Source organism: Ambystoma mexicanum, chromosome 6p (assembly GCF_040938575.1).
Source record: "Ambystoma mexicanum isolate Mex_15411 chromosome 6p, UKY_AmexF1_1, whole genome shotgun sequence".
Lineage (NCBI taxonomy): Eukaryota > Metazoa > Chordata > Amphibia > Caudata > Ambystomatidae > Ambystoma > Ambystoma mexicanum.
In genome coordinates, this window is record NC_090935.1 from 61,917,685 (window position 1) to 61,944,491 (window position 26,807).

At 45.8% G+C, this 26,807-nt stretch overlaps 1 protein-coding gene across 2 annotated transcripts in view; it reads left to right on the plus strand.

Moving 5' to 3' along the window:
* Window positions 1-26,807, plus strand: part of LOC138511212 (long-chain-fatty-acid--CoA ligase ACSBG2-like) — a 791,265-nt gene that overhangs the window by 350,141 nt on the left and 414,317 nt on the right. For both annotated transcript variants that reach the window (XM_069626739.1, XM_069626740.1), the window contains exons 6-7: window positions 11,660-11,809; window positions 12,875-13,039. In XM_069626739.1, coding sequence (XP_069482840.1) covers window positions 11,660-11,809; window positions 12,875-13,039 — 315 coding nt within the window. The remainder of the gene's footprint in view (window positions 1-11,659; window positions 11,810-12,874; window positions 13,040-26,807) is intronic.

The following is a 26,807-nucleotide window of genomic DNA, read 5'->3' on the forward strand; positions in this document are numbered from 1 at the left end:
GCCTCGGCTTGTTCTGGACCCCATTCCCACTTGACCCCCCCCTTCAGGAGATGAATCAGGGGTCTGGTGATCTCTGCGTAGCCCTCAATGAACTTTCTGCTGTAATTAGTCAGTCCAAGGAGGCTCCTTAGTTCCCGCAGAGTTGTGGGGTCTTTCAGTTTTTGAAGTGCTTCCACTTTCTTTTCCTGGGGACAGAGACCCTGAGGAGTAATCTCATGCCCCAGGAAATTAACACAGGTTCTACACCACAGTGCTTTCTGAAAGGAAAGTTTTGCTCCGGCGGCCCTCAACTGCGTCAGAACATAACGGATCTCCGCTATGTGTTCCTCCACAGATGAACTTTTGATGAGGACATCATCTACATAAGCCAGGTTACCCCTCGCACCCAGGTCGGGCATGGCCTTATGTAGGAAAATGTTGAATTCATTGCCGGAGTTAAGGTATCCGAAGGGAGTCCGGGTCCATGTGTACTGCTGGCCCCCAAAGGTAAAAGCCAGTTTGTATTGGTCCTCCCTGCTGACAGGCACGGTCCAGTATCCATTGGTCAGGTCTATTGCAGTGAATTCCTGTGACCCCTGAATCTGGGCCAGCCCTTGGTCAATGTAGGGCAGAGGCCATCGGGAAGTATGGACCCGTTTGTTGAGCTCCCTGAGGTCGGCGCAGAGTCTCCACTGGCCGTTTGCCTTTAATATTCCCAGCACCGGATTATTGAAGGTGCTGTGGATGGGACAGATTATTCCCCTGGACTCAAGGTTCTTAATTATTTCAGTAAGGGACTCCATTGATGCGAGAGGCAAGCGATATTGCTTCACAAACACAGGAGTCATGCCAGGGTCCGTGGGGATTGTTGTTGTGTGGATGTCGGTGCGGCCACAGTCATATGAGTCTACCGCAAAGAGATCTTGGAAATCCAAGAAAACTTGTTTCAACTTTTGCTTTTGTTCCAGAGTCACACAGGCATCAGCTAGGTTGACTCTCTCTTCCACCATCTGCCTGAAGCCTGGAAAGACTTCTGGTTTGGCTATCTCCGCGGCCTCCTCCAGCTGGGTAGAGAAGTCTCTGGTCAGAGTGCTGATTTGGACTGGAGGCTTCAGGTGGGAAAGGCAGCCCTCATGGACCTGGAAAATCACCTCATCCCTCCTGAAGTCACAAGTCACATCTTCCTTACCATAGGGGCAGGAAGTGTACACCAGGAAGTTCCCCCCGTGCCGGGTAAAAATCCTGTCTGGTGTTGTATTGTCATCACTGTCACTGTCAAAGCAGTCCTTGGGGATTGGCCCTAACAGTTCATTACCTAAATCTATGGAAAAATGTTGGTCATCAACCGCCATTCCAATAATGGTGCCTGCGGCTAGAGTAATACTCTTTAAGTTGCTGTTATCCACCTCTATTGGAATGGTGTCATGTTCTATGTTGACTAATGGAGTTGGGTTTACCCCCAACCCTTGCTGTTGGAGAGAAGCATTTAGATGTATGTAAGCATCAGGGTTTTGCAAATATTGTCCTCTTTTAACTTTCACTTCCAAGGAGAATTGTCTGGTCCTTTCTGGGATGGTGACTTCCTCTTTAATATGAATTTCAACTGCATAAGGTAGCAATTGAGCTGACCTAAATGCTTTTTCCGGATCATCAAAGCCCATGGGATTATCCGCTAATCGGGACCAAGCTTTGAAGTTTATTAGGTCCAAACTAATGGCAAAGCGATTGAGAATGTCACCGCCTAAGTAAAAGGCGGCAGTGACGTCTCGCACGACCCAACAATTATGGACTATGCTCTTGTTGCCAATGGAGATTTTGAGCATACACCTGCTTGGCAGGAGATGTTTAGAATTAGGCGCTTCCAGGTCCATTTCCCATTTGTCTATCAGTTTGAATGTGGGAATGGCTGGATCTTTTGGGAGTTGGCGGAACATGGCTTTGCTGATGAAGCTCTTACCGTTGCTCACACACACTCGAGCAAGAACAGAGTCCTTCCCATCATTTAACTGAACAGGGATGAACAACTGCTCTCCAATTTGCTGAATATCAGCCAGGCTCTGAGCTGATTTCACATCTTTCTGGACTATAGGAGTGGGAGTTTCTGATTGTGGATTAGTATAGAATCTCAGAGTGTTTCCTTCCAGCGTGGAGTACCACTTTAGACTGGAAGGAAGGTTGATTTTCAGAAATAGAGAGGACCCTCCATCACCAGTCTGTTGTCCTACTGCTGTTACTGTAACGTCTGGAATTTGGTTATTCTGGAAGTGAAATTCTACTTGGTCAGATTTTTGTTCAACCATGTGGCAGGTGCCGTTTAAACTAACATGGTTGACACTCTTTTATTGGTCGGCTAGTCTGGGTCCAGAGGACCTTGTTTACGCAATCTATTAGGGGTGACAACCTTCTCAGGAGGTCATTCCCTAGTAAACAAGGGGTGCCCTCTGGAGTCACAACTATGACCGGGTGTTTCAACTTGTGTCGCCCAATTTTAATGTCCAAGTCTGCCGTCCCCTCGACGGGAATTTCCTTCCCGTCAAAGTTCTGGAGTTGTCCAGGAAGTGAGGTGAGAGGAATTTGGTAATTCCCTCCCCTTCCTGCATTCAGTTCGTCAAAGGCCCTTCTGGACAGAAGGGTAGCTTGAGATCCAGTGTCCACCAGTGCCAAAATTGTACCCTGCCCCTGTACTTGTACCGGGGCATAATATCTTCCCTCCTTCTCCTCAAGGGGGCACAGATAATGCACATTTTTGGACAACTGGTGGGCTAACTTTCTGGTTTTGGACATTTCAAGAGAAGAAATTTGGGCAGAATTCTGTGGAGAGCCTTGGGAATCTGAAAGAAAAATTGGCAACTGGAGATCAGAGCCATTGTGGGTTTCCCTGGCTCCGGTTCCGGGCGGCCCCCCCCTTTTTGGAGGCAGTCACCATGATGGATTTGAACCAGGGGATTTTCTTGCTGTTGGTTCTGGGATGAGATGGTGGGCGGCGGTAGCTCAGTCTCCACATCTCCCCAGTCTGGATTTGCATCCCTAGGGACCCATTTTTCTTTGGGAGGAGTTCCCCCCCTCTCTGAAGGAGAAGATCCTTTTCCCAGGATCCTCTGAGGATCCCTCCCCCTCAAATTGGAAGATCTGTACCTCCTCCTCAAACTGAGTCTGTTTGGGTCTTTTGTTTCTCCTACCCCCCTCTGTTCCTTAGGAGGCAGACTTTCAGGGGCAAGAGATTTTGTTTCCGGTTCCTGGGTTTCCAGGGGCTGTTTACAAGTGAGGAAGGAAGCTTCCTCCAAGGCTTTACACCCCCCTTCCCCTTGTGCCTCCTCCCTGGGAACCGGTGAGTTATCGGGGTGCTGCCCCAGTCATTGTTCTGGAGCACCAGGTCCAGAGTTGGGTGCGTTCTGCGCCGGCATGCCGATCTGAGGGTTCTGCTGAGCCCTCAGTATGTGACCCAGATCCCGCGCCATGTTTTGAACCTGGCGCTCTAACTGGGAAACCCGCTCAGGCTGATACGGGGCCCTGTTTTCTCCCCTGGGCTGATCCCGGGAAGGGTAGCTATCCCTTCTCTGGTAATACCCCTGGTTGGGAAGATTTTGGTACCCCTCCACCCTTGGCCTCCCCTCTCCCGGATTAGGTTGTCTGGGCTCAGGGAATTGGGGAAAGAAGGATGGATGATTTTGGGGCTGGAAGTTGGGTGGAAACCTGGGGAAAAAGTCCTGCCCAGGATTTGGAGAATTTCTGCCCTCCGGTGGGAAGTTAGGAGGGAAGTTCCCTGGGTTAGGTGCTTGGCTGGATCCCCCCCCCTTGGGCTGGAGGAGTCCACACATAACCCAGGATGGGTCGATTTCCCTTGTAACGGGGGCTTACATAATCAGGAGAGCGAGGGACCCCATTTGTGGGGCTGCCTCCCTGGCTCCCTGTCTGTGACTGGCCCGAGGACCTTCTGGGCCTAGCATTATTAGGTGCAGGTAGGTTTTTAGGCCCCCCCATCTCCAAATCTAAAACGGGGGTGCCCTTTACCTCTGCCACCTTGGCAGCAGCAGGGGTGTTGTTGGCTTTGGGGTTTTTGGGCGCATTATTTTTATTTTCTATTGGCTTCTGCACCTCATAGATCCGGGTCGCCTGTTCAATGACCCAGTCTAAAGATCTTTTCTCGTGAAAATCCCTCACGAGCTGGGTCATTATGTATTTGGGCAAGGCATGGAAAAACGTATTAATAAATTCTCTGCTATCCGTGCGCACCCTTCTTGTGGTCTGTGCAAAAGCACGCTTTAACTCCTGCACAAACTCTTGTGGGGCCTGATCCTCCCCACATTGTAAATTGTAGGCTGCCTTGCGAGCCTCTTGAGGATTTCTATGAGTAGAAAAATGTTTCAAGATGGCCGCCTTATAGGTTGACCATCTTAAATGATTTTGGTCCTCCAGACCCGCAAAGAAACTGGAGTATTCCGGGGAGAAGGTCCACTTTACATATTGAATACAGCTTTGGCTGTCCTTCAAATGGAAAGTCTCCATCATTTGCTCAAACAACTCTATGTGCTCCCAAACAGAATACTTGGCGTTCTTATGATAAGGCGTGTGTCATGATCTCTGCTTCCAAAAGGTCAGGGTTTTCCCAACTCCCTTGGAAGCAGATCCATAACCCAGGTTCCGAGTACCAACCAGTCCCAATTGGGACCTTTTGGACCCAGTCCTGGCGCCAGTGGCACCAGGCTCATAAATATGCCCAGTCCCTGCGCTGGAAGCGCCGGGCTCATAATGCTTGGCTGGACTTACCTGCAGCAGACCATGCTGCTTACTTGCCTGCCAGTTGAGCCTCTGATCCTCTTCTGTTTGGAACTACTTTTCCTGTTGGGTGGGGCAGGAGCCACTCCCTAGATTCAGAACACCGGAACTCTTCTGGAAAACAGGAACTCTTTTCTTGCCTAGGCGTGGCTGTGGAAGGAGACACCTAAGCACTACTAGAGGCTATTTAAACCACACCCGATGGATGAATCTTGCTTTGCGTTATTCTGCATCCTCAGCAGCAGGACGCTCATCGTGTCTTCTGCATCTGATCCTGGGCCTAAGGAAAAAGGGCTTACCATCCTGAATCCAGTCTTCAGCAACACCTATAAAGACAAGAAAGAACAGGTTAGCATTACGGTCTTCAGTGACAGCTTTTCACTTACCCGGTCCATCGGCTGTCACCAACGCCTCGTGCTGCATTTTGGCATCTGAAAGACAAAGGCTTACCTACTCTTCGTGCGCTCCGGAGGTCTTCACACTGCATTCCGGCATCTGAAAGACAAAAGCTTACCAACTCTTCGCACACTCCGGAGGCCTTCGGCGCTGCATCCCGCATCTGAAAGACAAAACAAGGTGCGTTTAAAGACATTGGGGAACTTTAATACTCACGTGCCATTACTCCTTTCCACATCTAACCCAGTGGGTATTCCAGCACCCGGCAGCCGCTCCGAACTTGTACCTGCAAAATAAAAGACAGTTAGAGCGCTTCGTGAAGCAGGCAACAAGCGCTTACTTACGTGCTTCCAGGCGCTTCTATTCATCACACAGGCTCCATCTTCAACTCACTGCAGCCCGTCATCCGCCTTTGCCGGAACCCTGCAAAACAAGAGACATCATTACTAAAGACTTTAAAGACATTAGCATTACTCGAAACTTACCGTTCGTGCAGTAAATGACGGACAGCAGTCCTCTGAAGTCAAGAGGCCTGCTCCCCATATCCAGTGAAGAAACTGGTTACAGCACCCTGCCTCGAGGCAGATGGAGAGCACGGCGTTCACTTACCTAAGGTGAGAGCGTTAACCTTTGGGGTTCTACAGGAGAAGAGAAAGGGAAGAAGAGAGAGACATTCAACAACCCAGTTCATTAATCCCATATTTTCTATCTGCAGACATCTTACCCTCCGAGCCAGGCATACAGTGCACAGAGGTCCAGCCCAAAGAGCCAGCCGTGTGTTACACATCACCTTTGAAGATACGGTATACGCCCAGTCAAGACCGGCGCCTCTACGGGAATCAGGTGAGCGTTACAGCGTGATGACGCTCCTGATTGCCTTAATCTGCTTTAAGTGGTCCTTAAGCAAGGCCCTTTTTGTCTTATTGGCCCTTTTGGTCCGGGTAACCCTGGTCCATTCATCTTCTGACTCGGAGGCACTGCTCCCAGAGGTTCCCGTCTGTTCTTCCAGGCTTTCCCGGATTCTGCGAGCCTGGGAAATGCTGGCAGAATGTGGGGACCTGGTCTCCTGTGTCCTGTACCGTTCAGAGGAGTCTTCAGATTCCTCTTTGCTGCCAGGATTTGATGGGTACCCCCCCCACTGACCTAACTGGGCAGAGGTTTTCAGGATGCCCTTAATGGGCCTACTCTCCTGGGGTTCCCCACCAAATTGCACTGTGCTTGGGTGCCCATACCCGGATGCCCGCCCATCCATTCCTGGGAGGTACTGGCCTATGAGCCCCATGCTTCTGGCTGGATAGTAATCTGCCATCCCTGTGGCCCGGTGCTCATGTGCGCCAGGGGACATGGGGGTGGCAGAGTCCAGGGACTGAGAGAGATAAAGGCCTCTGGTACTAGGGCTCCTGAGGTTATGCTCAGGAGTTTCCCTTTCCCAGCGAACGTGGTCTCTATCCGCCCCTGCTCCCTGTTGCAATGCAAGAGCCTGCGCCTTCAGTTCCTCAGTTAAGGCCTTACTAGACTCTATCAGTCTCTCCTGCATCGCTACCTGTTGTTGGAGCCTATCATTGTGCTGTCAGATAGCCTCATTCTCTCTCTGCGTTTCCTGATTGGTCCTGGAGCACTGGGCTAGTCTTTGCTGCAGCAGGGTTACCTCCTGAGCTGTGTCCCTATTGGCCTGCTCCTTTCTTGCCAGAGCATCCTCCACCTTCCTGGTGTGCTCTAACAGGTTATGGTGTTCTTTTTGGAGGTCACCCAGTCCCTGGAGGGCCAGGTGATTTTCTTCCATTTTCCTTTTTAAGTGGCAGACTTCCTGGCCTAAGGTATCCCTTTCCTGACTAAGAGCCTGCATCTGTGCCGCCAGGTCGTCCCTTTGCCTTTGGAAGGCACCAGCTTTCTGGCGCTCCTGGTCAAACTCTGCCTGGGTATCCAGGTCTTTCAAAATCAGTTTATTGCTCTCTGCCTTCTCCCTATCTAGGTGGCTTTGCAGGGTGACTACCTGCTCAGCACATACCCTATTGAAGTCTAACTGTTGCTCCAGCTTTTTCTGGCTCTGCAGTAGGGAGTCCAAACCTTCTTGGTACTCCTTCTGCAAGGCCAGAAATCTGGTATCCTGGTCAGCCTTTTCCTGTTGCAGGATGTCCATATCCTTCTTTATTTTAATGATGTGCTGTCTACTCTCATTTTCTGACTCCTGGCTCCCCTGCAGCCTCTGCTCAGAAGAGACCAGGTCAGATTGGACCTTCTCTAACGCCATCTGTCGCTTATTTGCCAGATCTTGGCTTTCAGTACATTTATCCTGCATGTCTCCCATATATAGGTACAGGTATGCCGCTATCCTAACCATCTTGTCTTGTTCATCCTTAGCTTTAGGAGCCATGTATAGTTCACTCAGGGCCACATGTAAGGGACCCTGATCTCTCCATTTATCTGACCCTGTTTCTGTGACCTGTTGCGTGATGGCCTGCAACCAGACCATGCGGTCCTGGTGAGTCCACTCACCTCTCACAAATAACTTATGTAAGAAGTGCTCTCTGGCTATTTTCATGTCTACTAAGGTCGTCATTCTAGAGATTTGAGTTCCTTCCTGGCTTACAGAAGTTTGTATTTTATTTTTGCAAAACAGACCTTTTCCTTAGAGCGTTCCTTTGAGGAGTGCTTTACAGCGTAACACAGCGTGTGATCCGACCGGATATGTGTATCTGGTCAGCTGGCACGCTGTATTAATCTGCACAAGTGATAGATCTAATCCAAACGTCCGGCACGAGCCCCCAATTTGTAAGAGGATTCAATTCAACACTACAGCTAAGTCAATGCCTAGTCTGGGATACTGAATGGAAACCCTTATTGATATATCTTTATGTCCAGTTCATGCGTTCTGGATGACTACCCCTATATAACACCCCTCTCTTGGAATCCCCCTGACCCCACTGAGCCAAGAAGTAGTTCTGTTTTGCAAGTTAAAAAGGTTTATTTGATAATTTAAACAATAGATATATATATCACACTTTATAATAATTTAATAATTGAATATCACACTTAATCTGAGCAGTAATCAACAATGGATAGTCTGGCACTAGCACACTTGTGAATAGGAACAGAAGAATAAGGTGGAAGAGAATACTTTATATAAGTTCAGATGGATGTAATGTTGAATGAAAAATGCAATACAGAAAATACTCAATATGATTTCAACAAAACAATGTAATCACTTTTCTCTGGCAATTCACTCCCCCCCTTTATGCAATGCAAGGAAATGGAAGGAAAGCACACAGTTCTCAGAAATGCAATCAAATGTAATCCCGTTCACCCCAGCAAGCTTAGACTACAGAAGTTTGAAACACAGGCCCAAAATGCTTTTATATGTGCTGGCAATGAAGTGAAAAATATGCTAGAATGCTTTTAATTCCCCCTAGAGGTTCAGGGTGAGTGGTATCTAGTTAATATTAGTCCAGGTTCACTCTAGCAATGATTCAGGGATGGTTCTTAAGAGGCAAACGAAATTTTAGCAAGGAAAGCAAGAACTGCTGTTTTCACACGTGGAGAAATTTGCAAATCGCGGTAAAATTCGCGCGTGCGTTTTTCGCGTTTGCGGCAAAAGTATCGAGAATCGGAATGCGGTTCTAGGTTCGTTAAAAAGCCATGATTCCCAGCTTTCAGAGGAAAGTTACTGCAAGTCTCTAGGACAAACGGTCACGGAGATATGAGCGATATGGTAAAGGTCGTTTTTCAGATTTGAAATTTTAAAGTTCAAAAAGACAAGTGACAGCTAGCAACTAGAAAATGACAGGTGACAGCTTTGCAAATGACAGGTGACAGTTAGGAGACAGTTCTGGTTAGATTAAAATAGTTTGAATTATATTATTTTAACTAAGAGATTGGTTCTGCACAGTTCTACTAGGTAATCACAATATATTTAGAAATAGAATGGGCCTCGCCACGGATCTGGTCAGGTTTTAGACTGGACTCTGGTCTGGTCTCTGCACTTCACAGTGATCTGGGTCAGCTCTCTGGTTCTGCTAACAGTGGTCTGGGTCAGCTCTGCTCTCTCTGGGTACAGCACTGCTTCTGGATCTTTCTGCACAGGTTTCTCTGGAGATTGATGGATTTGAAGTCTGGATCTCTGGATGTGGTATGGTCCGGCAGAGCGCGTTGCAGAAAATGGAATTGACTGTCCCTATCTGTCCTGACTGTCTGCTTTTATGTGTTTTGAAAATGGGTGTGTGTGCAGCATCACTAGGCTCTACCCCTCTCCACTTGTCATTGGCCACTTCATCCTCTTCCCCTTGATTGGGGGAATGAAATGAAGTGTCATCATGATGAGGTCTGTTTATGGTACAGAGAACCCACCCCTGTCAAATTACACACAATCTATATTTTATCAAAAAGACATATTTGCACAGGTACACATTTGTTTAAAATTACATGCACCCATCACATATCACAGGAGGTATACCCTGTCCAAATCTGCTCTTCCTGGGAGCTTGCATTCAGAAATGGCAACATTTGCACTTTTTAACTGGTTTCGTAATTTCGGACATTACCCCAAATTTATACACATGTGCGCAAGGAGTATGGACATTACTTGATGAAGTGTCAGATTTTTAACATGCATACATTTTAAGTAATACCCTCTTAACTGCTAGTTTGCCCCCAGATCATGCCACCGGTTCTAAAAACCTCTTAAAATGTGGGCAGAAAAATCACAAAAATTATGGTATCATTTAAATAATTATGACAAGTCCGTACTATGAGTTATTCATCTTTTTCTAAAACCATATTCTGGCTACAGGGGTGTGGTTTCCCCCCAGCACAAGGTTGAATTTCTGGTTTTTCCAGTTCTGCCAAGCCAGCTTGCTCTCACAGGCAGTGCTCCTCCCCTTTCCTTCCAGGAGGAAGCCACTTTTACGGCCCCCATAATAAAACATTTGCCTGAGTCAGGACAGGGCTTTGTTCAATTTCCTGCAGAGCCCAGGTAATTCAATCAGGGAAGTGTCATATCCCTTTTGGTGGGAGCAGCAAAAGGCAGATAGGCCTGGGAACACAGCTGTTGTGCAAGTCTCATCTCCTGTCATGGGTAGCTGGTGGGCAGAATTCAGTTCCTTAAGCCGGGCCCCAGCTAATGTCACTTTTAGTTACCCAGTTTTCTGCATTCAAATAAAATTAACCATTTTTACATATGCAGCTAGAATGCTGATTCTAAGTTTAAAACTATGACATTAAAACAATCGCAACCTATGTGACACTCAAAAGTAGGTCACTCATTTCTTTTAAACATTTAGATTTTTTAGTGTCTTTCAGTCCAAATTTACTTAAACTGCTGAAATCCACAGCTCAGCCAGTCTTGTTATAAACCTTCAAGTCACTTCAGAATATAACTTTACATTGTATCCACCCCTCAGTAAGTCTTTCTTTGGCATGCTTTGGGTTCATTTATTCAGTTTTACACAAAAAAAATCTGGTAGTTTTAAAACGCCGGCTTTCTGATAGTGGTGAGTACTGGTAATGCACCCATTTTTGGGATTTAAGAAAATGAATTCCCCACAATTCTAGGTTGCTTTTGCCAATCAGCATTGCCATTCCCAATGGTTTCAGGCTACTGTGTGGGTAGTCCAATGGTGGTTTTAGGCAGTGCCCTTCTGTGCCCATAACATCGGCAAAAATGAGTGGCAGCCTATTCTTCATGCATTTCCCTGTGCATTTTCTGGGAAGCTCTGGCCGTCATGATGTTTTCAATGCCAGTACTGCACAGTTTTTGAGGTAGGGCTCGGATACATGGGTAAGAACATCCCACACCCTGCATGAAGTAAAATGGGTCCTTTTCCAGCATTGAATATTAAAGCACCCTCACTACACCGACTTTAGATTTTCAAAGAGAGAGATTAAGACACTTTTGTTTCCTTAAAATCCCTGTTAGATTTCAAATGTTTGAAAGTTTGTTTTAGCAGTGCACAAATACTTGATTTGTAACTGTTTTGATAAAAATGTGTTTACTATCATCTTTAAATATTGTGCCGTAGATGAGAAATACACAATTTATTTGAAGTGTAACTGTGTTTTTAAACCTGCCATTATTTGATGTTCTTTCTTAAAATAAATCTAACAAATACATTGATAGTGGTTTTAACACTTCAGCACTTTGCTTTACGGCAGTTTGGATTAGGTTGTGTCTTTAGCAAAGTCCTCAAGGTGTCCCCACTCCTCCCTAGATTTTGTGTGTCTTCTACGCCCCTGGATAGGGTACATCCAGTAATGCTCTGCCACCTGCTGCCACACTCATGAGGTATTCAGACATCAGGTCAAGGTGTCCCACCTCACTTCTTACCCTCTCATCCGGTAGATACCCCATATATCTGAATACAAATATGCTAACAGTTCTCCTGGCTTATAATGTCCTCTGATTGGATGAACTGGTTCTACTCACTTCTGTCATCCTTTGTGAATGGTCTCAAGACCATTTGTCCACCTCTCTTTGTGGTTTTGCTGAATCGTCTCATGATCTATCTCTCTCCAGTGGAAAGACTTTATGGAGCTGGGGACAGGTGTTCCTGATTCCAAGCTGGATAACATCATCGCTTCCCGGAAGGCCAACCAGTGCTGCACCCTGATCTATACCTCCGGGACAACAGGAAGGCCGAAGGGTGTGATGCTCAGCCACGACAATGTGAGTATGAAGAGACCCTGGGTTCCGACACGACTGCAACTCTTATGATACCGTTCAGATCGTGGGCACTGCATGATGTGTGTTTATATTGCATTTGACACGTTCAAGTAGACATTAAAGACTGTGCTCTGAAATGACCCCTGCTGTCCAATCTGCTTCTAAAGTAGCCGCATACACCCATTCCTGTCCATAGTAAGGCTGTAGAATGTCAACATCAGGTAGTGGCATATATTATTATGGTTGTAAAGCAAGCCATTAAAGCCCCTTAAATACAGTAATTGCTTGTTGACCTCTGTTGCTGGCTCTCCAACCTCTTACTCTACCCTTTCCCCTTGATTGGAAGAAGGGGTTCGGTTTTCGCTCCTGCTGTTCTCTCCATCCGTTTTTGCTACCATAGTTGGGCCTGTAGGTCGAATAGCAGTGCGCGAGCGGCCCGAACTCTGCAAGCCCTTCCGAAAACTTTACTCCCAAAAACCCTCTTCAACGTGGCTTGTGCCCTGTCTATTGCCGCATATGCACTGGCAAATTTTGCCATCTCTTTAATGAAGGTATCCTCGCAGAGCTTGCCTTTTGCGTCTGTCGCTGATTCAGATAAGGCCAATTCTATCATCTTGGGGGGCAGTTTTTACTAAAATATACCTACTCCTCTCTGTGGTTAATGCGCTGTTGGTGTTACCCAGTAGACATATTACCCTTTGTGCCATTCCGACCATGATTTCTGGGTCGACTTTTTGGTCTGGCTGCATCGAGTTAAAAAGAAAACAACTGTAGGTACCACCTGATTTACCATGAGGATAGTTTAAGGGCAACACACTTGCCTTGAGAACAAGACAATGCTGTGCAGCATAGAATGTTCCCCAATCTGGCGTTTAGAAGCTGGAGCAGTTTGGCATTAAGTGCTATATATATAGCCATATAAATTAATGGGCGATCTAAGGAGGCTAAATTGTAGGAGTAATGGTTAAGTGCCATTTCTCGTTTGCCTTTACTTAAATCTGATATTGGAGACACAAAGTTTTGACACAATGCTTATCACGGCTTCTTTTAATTTCCGTGGTGCTACAGATCACCTGGGTGACGAAGGCATTTGGTGAGAGTCTGAACCTGACGGATAATGAGGTGACTGTGAGCTACCTGCCTCTGAGCCACGTAGCTGCCCAAATACTGGACATCTGGATACCCATCTGCTTCGGAGGGACCACCTATTTTGCAAATCCTGATGCCTTGAAGGTAACATTTGTGTGATAATATCAGTGTAAAATAGGTGTTTCCCTATCACATGCCTGAAATACCTGAGTTTATAAATATAGGAGGGTTTTTTGCTCATATTGCATACAAATTCAGCCTCAATTTCTTCAAAATGTGATATCAGTGTTGTGTTGGTGTGATGTGCCTCATGATATCTGCACTAGCTCTTCTAAGTTATTTATTTGAATCGTGTCCTCGCGGTGTTTCACATTCGTTCTGTGTGTCCCTCATTCTGGAATTCTGTTGCTGGTGATGTCACTCAGAATGAGATGGCATCTGGAAGTTGCAGGTATGATCACATCGCAAGGAAAGTTGCTTGGAGATGGTACGGATGCAGGGCAGCCAGTGATAAAATGTTCCTCTTTCCCTACTCTTCAGGAGAGTCTCCTGGAAACCCTGACAGAGCGCCCTCCAGCAGGCAGTGAAATGTCAACTGGACACACCAGTTGTTCTCAGGCTCTAAAGAGAAGCAATTACATTGGCATCAGGATTCTAAGCCTATTCCACAACCCCCCAAAAAAGGGACACTCAAATACCCAATTGACCCACTTGCTTATAACCCACCTTGTTCAGCGGAAAGAAAAATTAATTGGCAATCCTCCGGAGGGAGTCAGTTTCTGGTCAACTGTGGAGGTGGCACTCACCCAGGCATGCACAAGGTGATGCACAGTTCAATCCCAAGAGGTCGGACTCATGGGTTATAGCCATGGTGCAGTCTCTCTGCACTCCACTAGCACTGGCTTGTGTAACAACTGAACCACAATTGACTTTAAAATCAAACCAATAGCTAAGCAAAGTGATCAATGGTGCCTACCTCGAAACCTTAAACCCAGGCCTATCACTGGGGCAGAAGCACTAAGGGGATATAAGCAATGATTGGAAAGCAGCATGGGTAGGCGTTTGTAGTTAAGAGAGGAGCAGAATTTGGATGGATGGAGTTGATATTGGAAGAGCTGGCCACAAGGTGCTATGGAGAAGAGAAAGAGTGGAAGGAATGCTGGAGTATGGAGATAAGAAGGAAATAAAGGAGAATTGCAGAGGGTGAAAGAAGGAGGCCAACAGGTGGTGAAAGGGAAACAGCAGAGGGTGAAAGGAGAAGAACAGCAGAGGGCAGAAGAAGAGAACAACATGTGGTGGAAGAGAGAGAATGGAAGGAGGAGAACAGCAGATGGTAGATTTAGGAGAATAACAGGTGGTGAAAGAAGAACAGAGGGTTAAAGGAGGAAAGCAATAGGTGATGAAAGAAGAAGAGCAGCAAGATTTGTAAGGAGAAGAGTAATACGTGGTGAAAAGAGGAGAACATCAGGGTTGGATGGTGTACAATAAATGGTGACAGCAGAGAACCACCCAAAGGCAGCTGGAACACAGAAGGAAAGAGACGAACATAGTGAGGTTTGAACCGGCCAGAGTAGGAAAGGACAAGAGAGCAAGTCTTGCCCAAGGCAGGGGGCAGTGTTGGAACCCTGATGTGAAGCGGCCAACCACACGATGACAGGAGGAATTAGCACATGGTGTGGCAAAGATGATGACCAGGCTCAGAAGACAGTTAGGACTGAATGGAGGAGGGTGGAGATCATAATCCTTGGAAATTGAGGTTATCGGACACTGAGAAACTCTCCTGTAGATACTAGAGACACAAGACCTGGCTGGCTCTTCCCAGCCTCTGAAACTGAACTACAACTGGGTGGGAGATGCTGTCCTGGCTATGTTGACAATACAATGCTTGCAGGCCAGATCAGAGCACCAAAGTGGACACCGTTCAAAAAGAGGAAATCTTTCAATAATGCCAGAAACCAGTGGAACAAGGATATCCTTTTAATCATGAAACAAGAGACTGTGAACGCTATGAAGGCCTTGTGAATGTTTAAAGAGGCTTCTTATTTTGCTTGCACTGATCCAATTGATTAGAGACTGATCAGACTTTTATTTTGACTTATATTTTGACTTATATTTTCTTATGCAAACTGGCTAACCAAGCGTGGATTACCAGTGACTGGTAGAGAAGGATTTGCTTTGACTAGTTCATTTCGTTCCAAGAGGGAGAACAAGCAGGGAGAAAAGTGTTAGGGTGGGGTTCTGATGCATGGTCTTTTTTGTGCATTTTTTGTTAAGGTTTAAGAATGATAGAGGTAACGTATACCCAGTGTGGCTCAGTCTGTTGAGTCATGTCCATAGTATGACAGACCCTACTGTGCAACAAAGGTCATGGAGAACCAAAATGTGTACCCTACAACAGGTCCTTGAGATTGCAATGTTGGTTGAGATGGCCCGAAGATGATAATTTCTGATGAAGGTTGCAAGGGCACGGGCATCCTTGCAGTACCCTGAAGTTTTAAAAAAAGATATTTGTGCTCAAGAAGGGGGAACGAGCCAACACCCACAGAGTGAGACTGGTTCCAGTTGGAGTGGCTGCAAAACGAACTTCTTCAATTGTGCAACATGGGAATCAAAGGACCCATAAAATCTTCAGAGTGACTGTCACTGGTCGTCAAAGTCTGGAAACCCCAAATAATCATCCGAACGTGCGTCAAACTCAGGGACCTGAATTGCAACTTAAGGATCTACCAACATCCATTACCCAAAATGCTTGCATCTCTGGAACCATACATGGTTTTCCGGTATTTCGGTGGTAAATCTTCCATAATGCTGGCAAACAGAATAACCGATACCGCTACTTGGTCAGACAGTATTACCACTGGATGTATTACCTCTGGCAGTAAAACCACCTGATTACAAGTGGGAGTTTGCCTTTGTTAATCCCCATTTAATGGAGTCCATAGGACTCCAAAGGGGATATTAGTTGGCAGTATTTCCACCGCCGATATTACCGAAAGGTAGTACCAGTGATTTTTGGCGGTAAAGCGGAGACGATACCATCATCTACTACAAGGAAAATTGGTTGACGGTGGTGCAGATTCAGGTGGGCCCTGCAGGCACCCACAAATAAAAACTTCTACTTTGCTTTTCCCTCTATCTCCAACACATACCTTTAATGAATGCTTTATTTTTGTTAATCAAATCTTCTGGAATGTCTTTTTTTGACACTAAAGTTGGTGATCATTGTGGGAAGTATCACAGATCTGAGTGGCCCTGCTACACTTTCTGTTTGTGCATGCGTGCTTGTTCCTATTAATTTTACTATGTTATGTTATGTTAAATGTGTTTTTGCACCCTTAGGGCACCATGGTGCAGAAATACATAAAACCTGTATGTTACAAAATTAGAGTAAGGGGGCAGAAGATCAGCATTATTGTGGAGCGAGAAAAGCTTTAATGTGGCGCATGAATTGAAGGTGGTCTATGTTGTGAAGTACTTGCTTGTGAATGTGAGACCCTGTGATGTCATGTTGGAATGTTGATGTGTGAATGCTCTATGAGAGTTCTACCTGGGTGATGGGACTCAGCGGTTGCCTTTCATGTATCTTCATGTAACTAAGCAATTAAGTATATCTAAGAAGATAAAGAAGTCTGAAGAAGGTGCTTTCTAACAATGGTGACTAGGATTACTAAGGACCCACAGTGAAGGAGAAGAAGAAACAGCTGAGGAGGTGCAGCAAAAGAAGAGAAGGATCCACTGCCCCCCAGAAATACAGAAGTAAGCCCATCACCCAGGGGGAAAGAAGAGGAACTATCAGCGCTAACTTATGAGCCATACACTGCCAAATAACAGTAGAAAAGGAAGGGCTGTGGAATCAAGCAACAAAGCCTAAGAGAAACTATTTAAAGAGAAGCGCTGGCCTTTAAAATTAAGCCACATAAGGTGAAGAGTTGAGATATTTGGGGAGAAGTAAGGCAAAGGACGAAAGTAAAGTAAAGCCCCAACAGTGAAGCCCCAGTATTTTGGATGTAAAGCCCCCAACAGTGGAGCAGGTGCCATATGGTGTGAAGCGATAATCGTATGCACTGCAAAGGTGTCGCTGTAGTGAAAGAAGCCCCAGTATATTGGTGTGCTCCAGCGATATAAGAGGGAAATTACAGGAATGCGAGAGTGAAAGAGCTTGGTCCAACGTTCACTTCAGGAGATACTGTCATTGGTGGTTGCAGTATATTCATTTGCTTTCACCATGGAGATGCAAAGGATTTGAAGGTGAAGGTAACTGTTGGGGCATTGCCCTGGCAGGAGCTTCGTCGAGCTCAGATGTTCTGAGGGAAGTGGTGATGTCCCCCAGTAAGCGAGGAGGACCGGCGTAGGAGTAGAATGCTGGTGCTATTGTTCGTTTACTACGTGGTCATTGCGGGTGCTGCTTCGTGTTAGGGCTGCAAGCTATGTTCGAGTAAAGAACCCGGCAGCGTATGTCTACGTGCTGAGGAGGAGTTTAATGGGTGCTTTAGGAGGTGGCCTACGGGACCTAGTGTGCCACATACTGCATGATCAGAGCAAAAAAGAGTGTGGCAGCCGGCCGCAGCGGTATGCAAGCACAAGGACACACAGGAACAGCCCAGCTCCGGTTTTTGGTTTGGACAGGGCAAAGAAGTGTTTTGGCAGTCGGCCGCGGCGGTGTGCAGATACAAGGACAGCGCAGCCTTGGCTGAAGAGGGACCGAAGAGCACATGTACGTGGGTCTGAAGAGGAGGCTCCTGTGTTGCTGGAGATTAATGTATCCTTTAGTAATTTTACCTGCAATGTCAGTGATGCACGTTCTGTTAATGTGATTTCAGGACGTGTTAAGGATCTGTTAACAGGTTAATGAGGTGTACAAGTGCTGTGCATCGAGCTGTAAGGGCTGTGTTAATGTGGCTTAGTCAGACCTGTGTTAAGAGTAGTGTAACGCTTTGAGGATTTACAGGTTGAAATGGACTTTCATGGACTGTTTAAGACGCATCATTCCCTTGTTGATTTAAGTTGAAGCACGTGGTGCAGGCATGGATATGTAGAGACAGCCCTGAGTGAGATAGAATTAACCTTTTGAGGACTTGCAGGATAACGTTGTTTGATACAACATAGACTTTTAGGATTTTGAAAGTATGCCCATAGAGACAAAGTAGGCTGCATTAAGGCAGCATGGACTGTTAGGCACACACAAATGTATTTGGGCAGATTTATAATAACAGGGATTTGTAACTATGTAAAATGTTGTATGTGTGAAGTGAGTCGCCGATGTTGAAAAGCGTGGCAAATGTTGAAAATTGTGGGATAGCGTCCCATCAATGTGAAATCGGTATGAAGGTGTAGGGATAGCATCCAATTTGCGGTACAGGGATAGCGTCAAGAGCATGTAGCAGGGATAGCGTCCCATTTGGGGTACAGGGTATAGCTTCCCTAGTGTGAAGGAGGGATAGTGCCCATCCATTGTGTAAATAGGGATAGTGTTTCCCATATGTATAGGGATAGCGTCCCTGAGTGAAGTAGGGATAGCGTCCCGCACCAGTTTAGGGGTAGCGTCCCTCATCTATATAGGGATAGCGTCCCTGAGTGAAGTAGGGATAGCGTCCCGCACCAGTTTAGGGATAGTGCCCCTCATCTTTATAGGGATAGCGTCCCTGAGTGAAGTAGGGATAGCGTCCCGCACCAGTTTAGGGATAGCGTCCCTCATCTGTATAGGGATAGCGTCCCTGAGTGAAGTAGGGATAGCGTCCCGCACCAGTTTAGGGATAGCGTCCCTCATCTGTATAGGGATAGGGTCCCTGAGTGAAGTAGGGATAGCGTCCCGCACCAGTTTAGGGATAGCGTCCCTCATATATATAGGGATAGCGTCCCTGAGTGAAGTAGGGATAGCGTCCCGCACCAGTTTAGGGATAGTGTCCCTCATCTTTATAGGGATAGCGTCCCTGAGTGAAGTAGGGATAGCGTCCCGCACCAGTTTAGGGATAGCGTCCCTCATTTGTATAGTGATAGCGTCCCTGAGTGAAGTAGGGATAGCGTCCCGCACTAGTTTAGGGATAGCATCCCTCATATGTATAGGGATAGCGTCCCTGAGTGAAGTAGGGATAGCATCCCGCACCAGTTTAAGGGATAGAGTTTCCCATCCGTATAGGGATAGTGTTCCTGAGTGAAGTAGGGATACTAGGTATCAGTATGGGGATAGCGTACCAAGTCCCTCAAAAGGAGTGTTGGGATAGCGTCCCTGTTGAGAAGGGATAGCGTCCCTTAGCACTTAGCATAAGGTTTAGGGATAGCGTCCCTGTTAAGTGTAGAAAAGGGGTAGAGACCCGGAGTGGGGATAGCGTATCCAAAGATGAGGGTAGGGATAGTGTCCGAGTTAGGTAGGGATAGCGTCCCTGAATTTCATTTTGAGTTGCATCTCTCGTTAAAAAGATGCACGGTGTGGATGTTTTGATGTATGGATGCCTTGTGTTGTGTTCCCTATGTCAGTGATGGTTGTGGTAGGAAGGAGATGTGTTGTGATGTGCTTGTTAGTGAATGTCAAGTGGATGTGCGTCATTGGAAAGGAGGGAGATGTGTGGTGAAGTACTTGCTTGTGAATGTGAGACCCTGTGATGTCATGTTGGAATGTTGATGTGTGAATGCTGTATGAATGTTCTACCTGATGTCAGTTATGCCTGGGTGATGGGACCCAGTGGTTGGTTGCCTTTCATGTAGCTTCATGTAACTAAGCAATAAAGCATATCTAAGAAGCTAAAGTCTGAAAACAATCTATTATCCAGGGATGCCATTCCAAAGACCAGCCACTTGCACGAAAAAAGATCTTCCACTGGTTTGTTCAAGCTTGTGTTAAGGAATAAAAAGTAAGCTTGTGCCGCCGGCACATAATGAATGACTGAGAGAGGAGTTTTTAATATCTGGATACAAATAAGAGTCCTGTCTCATAGAAAGCTCTGTGAATAAAGCAAAGAGTCTTAAAGTCAGTGAATGGATGCACTGAGCCACCGTTAACCAGTGGAGTTGCTGCAAGATTGGTTTGATATGTTCACTTCAAGGCCATTTTAGAATTAACCTGGCCGCTGCCTTTTGCACCATTTCTAGTTTGAAGGTTGCGTAGCATACAAGGCTAAGGTATATTGAATTCCCGTAGTCCAATCTGGATGCTATGAACACATTACACGGTTTTATGTTCTTTCATCGGTGGGTTTTTTCAATTATTTTTATTGGCAAAAATCTTTTTTACGAAAAAACAAATTGAAAAACTTTTTTTATATTTAGGGGGGATTCCCTCCCATGCCCCTGTCCCCTATTATTTAATCCCTATACCCATCTCCCTACCCCTTACATCCACTTGCCCACTGTAAAGAAGGCATGGTATCAACAGTAAGACAATACAAGTGACCACAGGTCAAGCTTGTTTATTGAACTACTAAAAGGGTTTGAAAAACGACTATCTAATCCTAAATCTAGAGATGGGAGAAAACTACGACCATCAATTAATAACGCAGTCCTAGTGGTTTCTTGTCAAAATAAAAGGGCCTATACTGATAAACCTATTGCCAATCATAACCTCCAAATACAAATAGCGTGGGAAACAATGTTTATGAAAAAGAAAGAAGTGTTCACAAAATTATATATCAGGATGTTCAGGCCATTGGCCTGCCTTCCCCACGTTTTCAGCACGGGACAAGGTGGTACACTCGAGCTAAGCACAGATTCTGGCTTCTCTAGCATACGGTTGCAGTTCAAACATTAGCATCACAGCCTTCCGTGCCCAAGTCTCTTTGCCTTTCAAAGTCTCTTGATTCAGAGGACCTAATGCAACAAACAAACAATAAGTTCCTTTCCTCTTTAAGATGTTCACAAGTACTCAATTTCTATGGTGAATCACTATTCACCTCAGATCCCCCTCAGCCAGACTCAGATCCTCTCAATACAATGTTATTCACCTTGGATCCATCTCATCCGGGCTCAGATCCTCTTTCACAGTGTTTGTAGGATATTATTTCTCGGGTGACTCACGGTTCACCCCAGATCCCCTCAGTCAGGCTCAGATCTCAGATGCCCCTCGGTCGGGCTCAGATCTCTGATCCCCCTCAGTCGGGCTCAGATGCCTTTTAACACAAGGTTTTTAACTTTACACAAACTTGCTTTAAACAAAATCTTTTAGCTGATCTCCCTCCGCTGGGTTCGGACCAACTTCCTACACTATTTCAAGAATGTGCAGGGGGTTTCGCTTGACCCGTTGCAGGACCACTTTGATTTCAGAATTCTTTTTGTCATTTCCCACCATTCAGCTGGATACCTAACATACTTTGTTAGGTACTCTCCCATTCACTCCAGCCTAGCTGTCACTCACCACGCAGGGTGGCTGTCCTTGCCGGACAGTCAGCCAGCCAATCATACCAGAGTGTGTTTGGGTCTCCTAGGAGACTAAGCACAGGGAGTTCCGGGCACCTCCCTCACTTACTGCCCACCCCAGACACTCGGGTGCCAGAGGCTGTCTTCAGTCCTGAAGCCCGCCAAAGGCAAATGAACAAAGGAACAAAACCTGGTTTGCGTGCAGAGCAAAACTCTAGAAGGACCTTTCCACAAAGAAATGGCGAAAAAAGGGACCTGTTTAAACAAAGTGGCCGCAGGCGCCATCTTGAAAAACATGGCCCCCGCAATTTAACGCTACCGGTGTTCGCGGTCAGGAAAAATCATGGTAGTTTGTTGTAAAACCACTGCCACTAGCCATTTTGAGAGGAAAGGGTAGCATTTGACTGCTACATGAGTATCTAGACACAGGGGATAGATACTAAGTAACCCCTCCAGAACTCTATTGTAAAATAGGGTGTGCTGAGTCTAGGAATTTATAGAGACTAGTAAAGTCAATTTCACTTTCCTTTCTCCGGGAAACAGTAGTTTATCCCAGAGAAAGTATTTAAACCTTGGGAAAGCCTGAAAAGGTTTCCCTGTGCCACTGCACTGAGGGTGCTGTGTGACACGAATAAAAAGAAGATGCCTATGGAGTTGGTGAGACTCCATAACCAAAGGCAACACAAGGGTAAAACACATTTCAAAACACAAGAGGGAGTGGGGAAAAAGGGTCACACTCTTTCCAGGTAAAAAGATCAAGTCCTCAAAATCCAGCAAAGTTGCTGGGAGTCTCTAAGAGGAAGTGAATTAGCATATTTTTGAGAATTCTTCCTAACACTTGTCCCCCTCAGACTAAGGGACAGGAGGATCTAATCCCCACCAGGATGGATCTCCTGTTGCAAGTCGGTTAAGTGGCTTGCTGAGTACACCAGCAGCCTTTTGTAACCCTTCCTATGGCACTTTATATCAGGTGTTTTCATTTGTAAGCTATATGACCTACAAACCTTGTTTGGTACATCTTTCTTATTTAAGGTATAGGGGATCTGATCTAACAGTCCCTCAGAAGTTGTGACAACCTCTGAATCTACAATAGGCTTTTTCAAAGGTTCCGTAGAAAGGTAACCCGTAGACATAGAGGGGCCTCCATGGTTCCTCACCACCTCTCTCACAAGAGCAGGTTGGGTATCATGGCTGGAGGGGATGTGGTCAAGCACGGTACATGCTTCCACTTCCTCTGAGATCTGGCTTTACCTGGTTTAGAAGTTTCCCTCCTAACACTAGGATTTACACTGGAGTCTTCAGTAGAAGATCCAACAGTCTTAAGGTGTTTAGCCTTAGACCTATCTTTCCTGGTTTTCCACCAGCTTTGAGAATTCACAGTTCTCACAGGCCTAGAGAGGGGTCCAATCTGTCTATCCATCTCTTCCTCAGAAGCAGAATGGGTCAGAGACTTTCCAACTGGATGGGCCATGATGGAGCTTGGTTGGGGCTCCCATTTCCCTACTATTCTAGCCTCAGATTTGCCTTGATTAGAGGTCGACTTACTAATACAAGGGCTTAAAGTGGGGGTCTCTTTAGAGGGTCCCACAGGCTCAGAGTGGTCTGTTAAGGTTGCCTCTCTTGCCAATTTGGTTTGGTTCTGTTTACTCTTACTGGGAGGCCTGGGGGTACTGGACACTACTCCTAAGTCATTCCCCAGCAGGACTCTCCCAGGCACCTCACTCTGAATACTGGCAGGGATACTCACTGTCATATTGTTACACTGAATGAGAGCTGGTAGAATTGGAACCGATTGGTCAGAGCCTCCAGCAGATGTAGTGGGACCTTTGGGTACCTTAGCAACATCCTCAGGCTTGAACAAGCTTTCATCCACAACTGTTCTGCTGGCCCCAGTGTCTATCATGCATGGCAGGGGTGTCCTGGCCATTTACAAGAACACTGTCCATATAATACCCTTTGGAGTTATCTGGAATGGAGTTATACACATGCATATTCTGTTTCTTACCCAGACCCAGGGGCTCTAAGGATATATTGGCTTGAGCACCCAAGGGTTCTTCAGCCAATAGGTGAAAGTGAGCTCTAGCCATTTGTACTTCTTCCTCAGGGATGAAGGCTAAGGAGGCAGTGCTTACCCCTGCAGGTTTACCCAGGCATCTGGGATCTCCTTTCAGATGGTCTACAGACCCACAGACATATCATTTACCAAATGCTCTCTAGAATGGGGGTTTCTGCTGACCTCCCTCTGGTTGGGCACCAGAGGATTCACTAGACCTACCAGGTTTCCCACGGGATCTACCCTTATGTAGTTTGGTGACCTCTTCTGGTTGGTTGGAATTAGAGATATCTCTATTCTCACCTTTGTGCTGCTTCCCCTCATCTTTTTTATGAGTGGCCCAGAATCCTTATGAGTGGCCCTGTTGGCTATCCAGGAGTCAGCTGCTCTTGCTAACTTTTTGGGATCAATCTCTTTAGAGTCAGCCAAGTGTTGTCGCACGTCAGGAGAGCAGGCATCAAAAATAGATTCCAACAAAAACAGATTTCTCATTCCTTCAAAAGTATTAACTCTGTAATCCTTAACCCAACCATCTAAATTTTTCAAACATTCACACACCCAGGTAGCCCAAGGGGTACCACCAGTCTTTTTGAGGGTCCTAAACCTCTTAATGTACTTGGAAGGAGTTTTTCCAAATCTAGCTATCAATGCTAGCTTCACATTTTCATATTACAATCTTTCAAGTTCCCCCACCTCCATTAAAGCATCAGTTGCAACCTGGGGGTGCCTAGATAAAAGCGGATACCCTGTGAAACCCTGAATCCCTTAGTTATATTCAAAAGCACCCAACCAATCCAAAATATCAAGTTTCACCCCATACATACTCACAGCTTCTTTAGGCATACGAGGTCTCTTAGGACTGGAAGACCTAGAAGACTCTGGAATAGAAACATTTTCAAGAGACAATTTCTTCGTTTCAAAAGCATGTTGCATTTCCATTTCTCTGAGTTTGATTTCTTGATGTTTACTTTCAGTTTGCAGTTGTAGCCTTTTGAACTCCAACTCAAGTCTAATCTATCTTTTCTAGAGCGACACATTCTGGACTCAGTACTGGACCTGGTAGGGTCCCTGTGGCTAAAGGTTGAGGCCTAAGAGCTTGTTGAGGTGCAGAGGGGCTCACATCCTGAGACTCCTCTAACTCTTCTGACTCTTCAATAACATTAGAGTTAGACTCTGAAACATTATCATCCTCATCAACCTTTCCCACATTTTCTGAAGGAGTAGGGGTGACAGCCCTACTTCTCAGACTTTGATAATTCAACAATCTTTCAATCAATTCATTTTTCTTTCCTTTAACAAGGAGATTCCTGTCGTTACACATATCTTTTAGTTGATCTACTGTTAGAATGATCAGGGCTTCCTGTCTGAAGTTATCCATATCAGGCATGATAAAATTGCTTTTCTAGTGGTGCTTAGCCTTGTGAAGGTTACTATTTGAACAAAAGTAAAGCAGAACTCTCAATGTAACAACTCTACAATTTATCCTCACTGCCGGGCCACCAGTGTTGAGCAGAGTTTGTATTGATATGATATGATATGGCATTCATAAGGGTATGCAGTACCCTTTGTGATCACTACCCACAACTAAGACTACAGGTCTAAGCAAACCAACCTTTGGTATAAGTCTGTACTACACAGTTTTTGGTAGCAGAGCTGAGCAGCCAGGCTTATCTCAAGAGGGAAATGTGAGCAGTAATGATGTTACACAGAGGTCTACAATTACAGGTGTTTAAATAAACTCTTAAACTCATGGTTTCTTGGTTAAACACTTATTAATTTATTCAAAAGTCAGTTATAAAACATTCACTATAAGGAGGCAGTTAGATATCCTACACAAATATACTTCAGCACTATACTCATTAAGTTTCTGAGGCATTCAGAATACTTTGAAGGAGGAGCAAAAAGGAATAGGTTCAGAACATAAAAGGATTACAATTTCTTAGACAGTGCAGATACTTTGAGTTCACCAGAAGAGTCAATTCAATTCAATAGGCTGGGCCAAAGTGAATGGGCTAAAGTCTTGGATAGGAGAAAACGGTTCTGGTAAGTAAACGGTAAAGTCGATGTAGAAGTTCACAGAAGTAGTTTGTAAAAAGAAGAATTATACGTTGGGTCACAAGCTGATTAGGCCTGCGAGTTGCAAAAGTTTCAAGCACTTTCACTCTCGTTTCACAGTACCTTTCAAATGAAGAACATGATGTATCTGAAGACTTCTGTTCCTGGCAGTTCCTGCAGATCTCGCTGCTCCTGAGCCACAGTCGTGGGGAAAAGAGGGAGGGCGCTGGGGGACTCCTGCACTGCACTGGGATGGTTCACAAATCTGGCACTTGGCAAATCTTCAATTCCAATAGTTTTAGTTATGCACACAAACTGGTGTCCCTCTCCCTGGTTATATGGTTTCCTGCAGCACTCTGAGGAAATTCAACCAGCTCCGAGATAAGGTGTCCAGGTGGCTTACAGTTCGAGTTGATTGGTCCCACCAACTCAAAGGGAGAAGTCGTCCTTGAAGGGGTTTCTCTGTAGAGGTGAACTTGGCAATTCAGACCTGCAGCAGGGCTTCACCGGGTAAACCAACAGTCCAGGAGTTGCAGCAGCCGTCCTCTTCAAGCTCGTCTTTGGTTCTTTCATTCCAGTGGTCGACTCTGCCTTCTAAGCCAAGATATTCGCCTTTTATTCAGTTCTCTCCCATTCATTCCAGCCTAGCTGTCACTCACCCAGCAGGGTGGCTGTCCTTGCCGGACAGTCAGCCAGCCAATCATACCAGAGTGTATTTGGGTCTCCTAGGAGACTAAGCATAGGGAGTTCCGGGCACCTCCCTCACTTCCTGCCCACCCCAGACACTCGGGTGCCAGAGGCTGTCTTCAGTCCTGAAGCCCGCCAAAGGCAAATGAACAAAGGAACAAAACCTGGTTTCGCGTGCACAGCAAAACTCTAGAAGGACCTTTCCACAAAGAAATGGCGAAAAAAGGGACCTGTTTAAACAAAGTGGCCTCAGGCGCCATCTTGAAAAACATGGCCCCCACGATTTAACGCTACCGGTGTTCGCGGTCAGGAAAACTCATGGTAGTTTGCTGTAAAACCACTGCCACCAGCCATTTCAAGAGGAAAGGGTAGCATTTGACTGCTACATGAGTATCTAGACATAGAAGATACTAAGTAATCCCTTCAGCACTCTATTGTAAGATAGGGTGTGCTGGGTCTAGGAATTTAAAGAGACTAGTAAAGTCAATTTCACTTTACTTACTCTGGGAATCAGTAGTTTATCCCAGAGAATGTATTTAAACCTTGGGAAAGCCTTCTGTGTGACGCAAATGAAAAGAAGATGCCTATGGAGTTGGGTAGACTCCATAACCAAAGGAAACACAAGGGTAAAACACATTTCAAAACACATGAGAGAGTGGAAAAAAGGGTCACACTCTCTCCAGGTAAAAAGATCAAGTCCTCAAAATCCAGCAAAGTTGCTGTGGGTCTCTAAGGTGAAGGAAATTAGCACATTGTTGAGAATTCTCCCTA